Here is a 9,117-nt window from a genome sequence, read left to right as displayed (position 1 = left end):
CACATTGAGCTTGCATTACAAGTTGTTTGCAGAGATATGACTTAAACTAACTTCCTTTGCCATGGCAGGGGAAGAAGGCATCAGCCCATTCTCCAGCGCACCAGGCTCAAGGACAGGGATGGCCCTAGGGCCGGGGTGGCCAACGGTAGCTCTCCAGATGTTGTTTGCCTACAACTCCCATCAGCCCCAGCCAGCATGGCCAATGGCTGGGGCTGATGGGAGTTGTAGGCAAAAAAACATCTGGAGAGCTACTGTTGCCCACCCCTGCCCTAGGGTATCTGGCACCCTAGGCAAGGCCCCGCCCCTTTCGCCCCCCCCCAGGCAAAGCAGGGAGGGCATGGGCAGTACAGCAAGGCTCTCAGCAGCGCAGAGAAGCCGCACGCTCCCTGGCGGCTGTTGCTTCACCTTCCTGAAGCGAAAGCAGAGTGATGGCGGCCAGGTGGCGCGTGGCCTCTCTGCACCGCTCAGGGCCTTGCTACGCCACCGCGCACGCCCTCCGGCTTTGGGTGTGTGGAAGGTTGTGGGCAGCAGGGTGAGGCAGGCGCTGCAGAGGAGGTTGGACAGCATACAGCCTCTGCCCAGCTACAAGAGGGCCTCTCCTCCTAGGCAATATCAATCGCCCAGGAGGTGGGAGAGCCCAATTTGAGCTCCCCCAGCCCGCGCCCTAGGCAGCCGCTTAAGTCTGCCTAGTGGACGGGCCACCTCTGCTTGAGAACCGTTTATGGAGGAAGTTGCACTTTTCCACACCTGGACTGCATGCTTGCCATCTCTAGCCTGGCTTCGAAAGAGCCTCCCATCCCCTCCGATAACGCAGCCCACAGTAAGCAGGAGACAACAAGTTGCAAATCGCAATAGCTGCTTCCCACGAAACGACCAAGTACTCCCTTTTGTGGAACACGGCAGCCTGGCTTATTAGTAGCTATAGCAACCTGGTAGCTTTCTCTTCCGATGCCTGGTCACCCACCAAATTCCTTCTGTGGCAGTCCGCCCACAAACACGCCTGTTACAAAACAGTCATTCGTTAGTTCTGAAAAATACACATGGGTATCGTTAACTAGGGAGGGGGGGAACGCTTGAGCTCTCCCCTCAACTCTGTTCCTACTGCGTGTGAAGAAGTGTACACAGACACAGGGGTGTAGGTACACAGGTGCTCTACGTGCACGCGCATCAACGGAACGCAACGACCCCAGTCATGCTCTGACAACTGTGGCTTGTCGTGTGCCCCCAAGTGTGGCTAAACACATCCGTCACACACAACAGCAAGAAAAGGGGGGGAGGGGGAAGGAAGCACTACGAAGATGGTGGTTTATCAGCCGAAAAGATCACAGAGCCCTGCCCGCAGCTCACTTGAGGCAGAACACCCCCTCTGATCTCTGCCTGGGTATCTAGCTGCCAGGAGACCAGAAGAGGGGGTAGGAAATTAGTTCAGAAACTTCAGACTTCTCCCCCACCCGCCATTGTGTTTGGCCTCTGCTACGCCTCCAGACTGGAGAGGGTGCTCGAGCACCACGCTTGCGGGGGGGAAACACAAGCGGTAAAACAGGATGAGGACGTCGTTAAAGTTTTATCCTTCTTTCTAACACTGAATGCTCGGGAGGGGTGGGTTCACACAGCGTGGAAAGAGGCGGTGAAGGAACCTGTCACAATTGAGGCTGCAGAACGAGGACTGTACTTTCAGCTGCACTATGTCACGTACCCCCTGCGAGTAGACGAGCCCAGGTAGTGGCCTAGAATCTCTCTCCTTGGAGGAGTAATTTTTTTTTTTTAAATGGCAGCTTATTGGTACACTCCCTGCTACTAGCACAGGACTCTATCACCTTGTTCTGCTCCACATGTGGATCAGGCCTAACTTGGTCCATCAAGGTAGGTAGGGATTCATACACTGGTCAGGTTGAGGCACATTTCAGACAAAGCATCTCTGTGATGGATTTGGCAAAAAGAGGGGGGGGGTGCCGGGGTGCCCCGAGCTCCCTGCCAAAGTCTACTGAGATGGGCAAGTAATTGTGATCTAGAACTGGAAAAGCTGAACCGACTTTCCTGCAAGTCTGGAAAAACTAGCCTGTCCTGCCACCCTTTCCTAAGCTGGAAGGCAGCAATGTTGGGGCGCCTTGAAAAACAAAAGCTTTTCTACTGGCCTGAAGTGACTAGGCAGAATCATTATTGTGTCCCCGGCCCTCCACCCCAAGCTCTAGCCACTCCCACCAGCCTAGTGTGGTGGCTGTTTGGACGGCCAAGAGCAGAAATTCCAACTTCTCAAAATGGCCCTTCAGAGGGCCTTTCCGGGGTTTGTTTGGAATCTTTTAAAGTGCTCCCTGTAATAGAAACAAAAGAAAGACGCCACCCCCTTCCATGCCCTGCAGTGGAAGGGGTATTTCTGCAAGATGGCAGCCAGTAATGCTACTAGCAGGTGCTTATAGCATTCATTATCTGTGTTTAAAAAAAAAAAAATACCTAGCGACTTCTGAAATGCACTTTTGGAAAACAAAAAGCCATTTCCTATGAATGGATCATCTTTGGGCCTTCGGAATACACTTTAGTGGTCACCCACAAGGGGCAAGTGATCCTTTCTTTGCAATCCACAAAGCAGAAGCCTGTTTGGAGGGGGGGAAAGTGGCGTTTTGAAATGCACCTGAATTTCTGCTCTCCCTCTGCCTCGGCATTCCATGAGCAATGGGTTTTTTGTTTTTTTCTCCCCCAAACTTCAGCAGTTTTTGAAAGAAAGTGTTCACAGTGGCATAACCCAACAATTCACACAGACGGTACTGAAGAAACCCCCATGCCGAGACGCAGCTTCTGGAATGAGGATTTGAGAAAGAGTGAAGAGGAATTCTCCTCTAACCAAGGAGGAGACTTTTTGAGGCGATCCTTGCAATCAGCAGGAAATTGCTGGAGGTTTTCCAGACATGGGGACGAGTTTGGGGAGAGCCGTGAGGGTGGGCCTCGAGTAAAGTGCACCTTCCGGAGTGTTCTGTCCTGGGAGCAGCTCTGCAGTGCACGCAGCAGGGGAGAGGCCTCAGGAGTCCCTGCCTGGAATGTTGCGTGAAGAGGAAAAAGTCGAAGACGAGCAATCGGCATCCATCGTGACTGTGGTTGCGGGAGGGGACCGTTTCCAGCAGATCTACCCTGGCCTTTTCACATTTAATGGGTTTCGATTACCACTGGCTCGTAAACTCCAGATGAGACCCTGCATGGGTAATTTTTAAAAGGGAAGGGTTGGGGGGAAGGGGGGGAGAAGAAGACAGTCATTTTCTGCTTGCATCTGAAGAGCATCCACTCAACACTAAAACTGACACTAAACCACTCTATTAAAATTAACTAACCTGGACTGAAATCAAACATCAGAAAGGGGGGCGTTTTTTGGAGGGGGGAGAGGGAAAGAGAAGAGAAAATAAACAAACAATAAAACACTGCTTAATATAATATAATTTTTTTCTGGGAGATTAGAAGGATCAGAGGGCCAGTTTGGTGTAGTGGTTAAGTGCATGGACTCTTATCTGGGAGAACCGGGTTTGATTCCCCACTCCTTCACTTGCACCTGCTGGAATGGCCTTGGGTCAGCCATAGCTTTAGAAGAGGTTATCCTTGAAAGGACTGCTGCTGTGAGAGCTCTCTCAACCACACCTACCTCACGGGGTGTCTGTTGTGGTGCGGCGGGGGGAGGTTAAAGGAGATTGGGAGCTGCTCTGAGATTCAGAGTGAAGGGCAGAATATAAATCCAATATCATCTTCTTCTACCATGCTAACAACTTATATTATGTAGATAGATCCAAGTAGGCAGCCGTGTTGGTATAACTAAGTTGGTCTTAAAGGTGCAACTATATTATGCAGAGCGAAAGAGCCAGAGGTGGGGCTGCCAGGTCCAATTTTGCACCGGCAGGAGAGCGGGAGGGACTTTCCAGGAGGAGCATCGTGACATTCCTATGCAAACCAAAAGTGCCATGGGCATGTTAGGGAGGGGACGCTCTGGTTATTGGCCAAAGCCCTTATGGTAGATTTGACTTCAAATCATAGAGTATTGGCCAAAAGCCCGAGTGTTGCTCCCCAACATCACTTCCTGTTTTCGTAGGCGTGTCACAATGATTTCCAGGTTCCTGTTTGTACAAAGGGGTGATGGGAGGGAGGAGCACCCAAAACTGGGAGATCCCTGCCTGCATGGCAATCCTAGCTGGAGGCTAAAAAACTCGGGTGGCAGCATCACTTCCATCTCACCAGAGCCTGATCCCTCATCGTCTTCCTTCTCCCCAGTCTTGCCCATGTATTGCCCAAGTCTCCTCCCTAAGTGCTTCTGGGTTAGAACATCCAAAAGTTCTGGGCCGGTGCAACTTTGTCACGCAATATGAAAGGCATCTGCCAGTACCTGTTTGCAAGCTGAATCCCGCTCAGCGTCGTTGTGCCGTCTCTGCTCACAAACAGCCTCAGGTTGCTATCTGTAAAGGAACGGGAGAGGAAGGCTGAGGAACAAAACCAGAAAACAATCATCCCCTGGGAGGCCTTCTCCAAGCCACCTGACACTGTGCTGAGCATGGAGAATATTCTCACAATCTTGCACGGCCACAAAAAAAAAAATGAGTGGTGTAGCTTCAAGCCACAACACAGCCCGCCACCAGCACATTTCAGGAAGTACCACTCAGACAAGGTAAAGCCAGGGTAAATAGATAACATTCCTAAAACCAGCTTAAAAGCTTGTGGAACCTGGCTAAACACAGTGGGAAGCTGTTTCCATACCAAAATTGCCTCTTCAGCAGTGGGCTACAAGCCAAACAGATGACAAAAAGACAGACACATGCCCACAGATGCCAGTTAGTTGCCCCTCAAAGGGACTTTTTAAATCATGGTAGAGATATTTAAGAGGCAAGGTTTAAACACACACTCTCACTCAACCACCCTTTTGCAGTCTCCAAAGGCAGCTCTCAAACCATGGATGAGCCTAATTGATCCTCACTCACACCTCAGAGAGGATGACTGGAAAGAAGTCTTGGATCATAAAAAGCAGGGAAGGTACATGAGGAAGAAGTTGCTCTCGTGATGCCGCCAGGATCCTTCTGACGAATCCTATATCCTCTGGATGCAGAACACCAATCCACAGGACCAGGCCTTAACCTGAAGGCAGGGCTGGTCCTAGCCCTTCTGGACCTCTAGGCAGCACAGCTCCGTCACCGTGCCTGCTGCCTACTCATGAGTAGCCCCATGCCTGTTGCCTGCTCTTGAGACGCAGAGATAAGATGCTGGCTGCGTTGAAACCTGTAGGACCAAGTCTCAGCAATGGGGGGGGGGGGGCAAAAAGGGAAGGTACAGCAGTGGCAATCAGGGGGGCAGGCAGAAAGGGTGGGAAGGGAAGGTGCCACGGTGGCGATGGGGGGCGGGACAGGCAGGGAGAGAAGGGAAGAGGTGGCGGCGGCGGCGATCGGGGGGCAAAAAGGGAGGGAAGGAAAGGAAAGGAAAGGGGCCATGGCGGTGCAGGGGAGAGAGGCAGGCAGGCAAACTAGGCGTTTGTCATGGGTGGGGGGAGCCCAATTCGGTGACCCCTCCCCTCTCGCAGCCCTAGGCAAGCACCTAGTTTGCCTAGTGGGTGGGCCGGCCCTGCCTGAAGGAACTTGGGAGTCGCCAAGGGACAGAGAACGGCTCCATTTTCAGAAAAACCACTAGAAACCGCACCTTCCATGTTGCTGACGTCTGTAAAATCTTGACTCTGCATGATTTTCTCCACTATGTCATCAGCGTCAATCCTGGTGTCGTCTACCCACGTGGGATGACTTTCCACAGAATCCTTTTTCCTCCTGACAACGGAAGGAAGGACAGAGAGATTAACCAAGCGCACTCTCAGCTGTTGAATGTCTCAATTTCTGCTAGGAAAGGCTAACAGTGATGGTATAGTGGACACAGCACAGTGTTGCTTTTAACTCCCAGATTTGTTGGTTTGGTTTTTGCATTCCAGCCTTTTTGTTTATTTGGAACGTTTTTGCTTTGCCTTCCCCAAAAGACAGTCACTACACATTTACCACCACAACAAAATCTAGCAACAGTTAAAAATATATGCAAAACCCCAACCCTCAACCACTTACCACATCAGTAAAAATTGTCTCTAGCCCACAGTGGTGTGTAAAGTTAACCCATAACAACCCTGCAAAAGAGAAGAGCAAGCACGCTATACTTGCCAAGTGGAGGGCACTGAAAGGGACTGGTGGTAGAGACCTAGACCGATTCCCCACTAGGCTTGTTCCAGCATTGGAGCTCTTTCCCCCTCGACGCTTCTGTCTGATTTTGCACAAGCTGCCACATGGCTGCAACTTGCCTCGCCTCTTTCCCATGGCAAGCAAGATTCTTTGAAAACTGGTTTCTGCTTGCCGCGGGAAAGAGGTGGGGCAAGTTGCAGCCCCATGGCAGCTTGTGCGAAATCAGACAGAAATTTCAGGGGTGGTGGGTGGGGGTGGGAAAGAGCTCCGACGCTGGAACAAGCCTAGTGGGGAATCAGTCCTAGATTTGTGCATGAGATTATATAGGCAGAAGCAACTCTGTAAGTAGGTGGCTCCCAACTCACATGGAAAAAAGAAACAGCATCTTAAATCTAGCCCAGAAGAACAAACAAGACATGCACCTCTTCCAGAAATTACAATATTAGCTCTAGCTTAAAAGCGTGAGCCCTGTCAAAATCATAACTGCTTGGAGCCCACATTCCTCAAGCGATGCATTCCAACTCAAGCACCATGCATTTTAGTATCTGAGAAACACTGGGGAGTTGCTGGCAAGAACAAATAGCACCCACATTAACTCTTGACCATTTCTAATGGAAGAAGCAGGACTACATCTCTAGGTAACTAATCAGTTCTACTTATTCCAGTCAAAACCGTTTGACTAAAGAAGATGCCCCTGTTGAACTGGGCAATACATTTCAAGGACTGTTTAATATATGTGCTTACAAACACAACAACACAGATGGCAGGCACTGTCTTAGAAGAGGAATTCCCCTTTGGCGTTACATAGGGAAGGAACACTGCTACGTTAGATGCTCCATGCTTAATGGCAAAACTCTTTTATTTATTCATAATTCATCTTGTATAACTCCACATGGTTAACAATTGTGATCATGAGGGATATGTACTATGCAGTGTTTAAGCTTCATACACTTGCCTGCTTATTTCAAAGCCAGTTCAATTGAGGAGCAACGAGGCCACAGTTCAATAGCAGAGTCTATGCTTTGCAAACAAGAGGCCAGTCCCTCACACCTCCAGTGGAAAGGACCTCGGACAACTGAGCTGGGAAAGCAGACGATACTGAGCTAGACGGAACACTGTGGTACAAGGCAGCTTTGCATGCAGACTAGCTGTGGTGTCTAAGGGGAACATTCACATTTAGAGGCAGTAATCCTCTGAATACCACAGAATCAGAGAGCTGGAAGGGACCTCCAGTGCCATCTAGTCCAACCCCCTGCACAATGCAGAAAATTCACAAACACCTCCCCCTAAGTTCACAGAATCAGCATTGCTGTCCGATGGCCATGTAGCCTCCAAAGAAGGCGATCCCACCACCTCCGAGGAAGCCTGTTCCACTAAGGAACCGCTCTAACTGTCAGGAAAGTCTTCCTAATGTTTAGTCGAAAACTCTTCTGATTTAATTTCAACCTCTTGGTTCTAGTCCACCTTTCTGGGGCAACAGAAAACAACTCAGCACCATCCTCTATCTGACACTCTTTCTAGTACTTGAAGTACTTGCTGGCTCTCCAGAATAGCAAACAAAACACAACCTCAAGGTTATGATGACAAAATTACTAATATTTGCAACAATATTATATAGTCTCCAGAATATACTGGCTGGCCACTGTATGAGTCAGGATACTGGATTAGATGCACCACTGGTCTGCTTCAGCTGGGCTCTTCTTATGTGCCCTTCTCTTGAGGTGATTAACACATGGAGTTCACTGCCACAGGAGGTGGCGGCAGCTACAAACATAGACAGCTTCAACAGAGGATTGGATCAACATATGGAGCAGAGGTCCATCAGTGGCTATTACTCACAGCGTATTGATGGAACTCTCTGTCTGGGGCAGTGATGCTCTGTATTCTTGGTGCTTGGAGGGGCAGAGTGGGAGGGTTTCTAGTGTCCTGGCCCCACTGGTGGACCTCCTGGTGGCACTTGGTTTTTTTGGTCACTGTGTGACACAGAGTGTTGGACTGGATGGGTCATTGGCCTGATCCAACATGGCTTCTCTTATGTTCTTATGAGACAGGCCTTTTTCTCCCTTCACACCAGATGACACTCACCTGGACGATCTATCCAACAGGAGGCTTGGCCTTGGTGGGCGAGGGGGCTTCTCCAGCTTGTGCTCTCGCTCCCCCTCGGGGCACTCGACTGTCATGCTGAGCCCTCCAGAGGCACTGCTGCTGGTGGAGGTATTCCGGCGGTGGGTCAGGTCAGACATGCTGGAGGACCGTGAGTGCTCGGTGCTGTAGCCTGCGAACGGATGCAATGTGTGTTATAGGAAGTCCACTGCTCTGCTTCATTGCCACGAAGCAGAAGTATCCACATGCGATTTTCTTCCAAGAATGTTTAAACAAAACACCAGTCGCTCCAGGCACACAAAGAATCAGAACAGAACACATAATGCTGAACCCAGCTTTCTCTTCCAACGTTGTGATGTAGGTTTGAGCGTTGGGCTGCAGCTAGAGCTGGAGCTGCCAACCTCCGCATGAGAAAGTCTAGAGTTCCACAAAATAGGAATGAAATTACAACAAAAATACTGTGTAAAAATAACGAAAGAATCCTGAAAGTACTTAACAATTCTAATAATTATTCAGTTGTGATTCACCAATATTACAATGCAACTCATGACATGCTACAAAAGTTCATAAATCTCAAATGCAATGTGCAAGGATAGAAATAAAGTTCATAAAAGATTCTCAGTTCCTATGTGTCAATTTCTTGACTTTAGAGTGCTCAAAGATGTTCACCCGACTCCGCGGGAGGAATAAAGTGCTAGTGCGGTCTGAATTTTGAATGCAGATGATTTAAATTTTAGAAATCATTTCTTCACTCTTGCAGATGTTATATTGAAACTTTCATCAGTTGTAAAAGTTCTGAAAAAAGTGGGTCATGATAAGTCTCTGACAGTAAAGCTGCCTG

General features: G+C 49.5%; 1 protein-coding gene across 2 annotated transcripts in view; it reads right to left on the bottom strand.

Annotated features, from left to right (window-relative positions):
* Nucleotides 1-2,440: 2,440 nt before the first annotated feature.
* The window catches only part of EEIG1 (estrogen-induced osteoclastogenesis regulator 1), a 73,854-nt gene continuing 67,177 nt past the window's right edge, over nucleotides 2,441-9,117 (bottom strand). For both annotated transcript variants that reach the window (XM_060251152.1, XM_060251153.1), the window contains exons 9-12: nucleotides 8,259-8,448; nucleotides 5,656-5,777; nucleotides 4,358-4,427; nucleotides 2,441-3,184 (exon numbers count right to left, since the gene is read on the bottom strand). In XM_060251152.1, coding sequence (XP_060107135.1) covers nucleotides 3,139-3,184; nucleotides 4,358-4,427; nucleotides 5,656-5,777; nucleotides 8,259-8,448 — 428 coding nt within the window. In that variant the 3' untranslated portion in view covers nucleotides 2,441-3,138. The remainder of the gene's footprint in view (nucleotides 3,185-4,357; nucleotides 4,428-5,655; nucleotides 5,778-8,258; nucleotides 8,449-9,117) is intronic.

The sequence above is a fragment of the Heteronotia binoei genome, chromosome 12 (assembly GCF_032191835.1).
Source record: "Heteronotia binoei isolate CCM8104 ecotype False Entrance Well chromosome 12, APGP_CSIRO_Hbin_v1, whole genome shotgun sequence".
Classification (NCBI taxonomy): Eukaryota; Metazoa; Chordata; class Lepidosauria; order Squamata; family Gekkonidae; genus Heteronotia; species Heteronotia binoei.
Note: the sequence above shows the minus strand (reverse complement) of the source record. Positions and strands in the feature narration are given on the sequence as shown.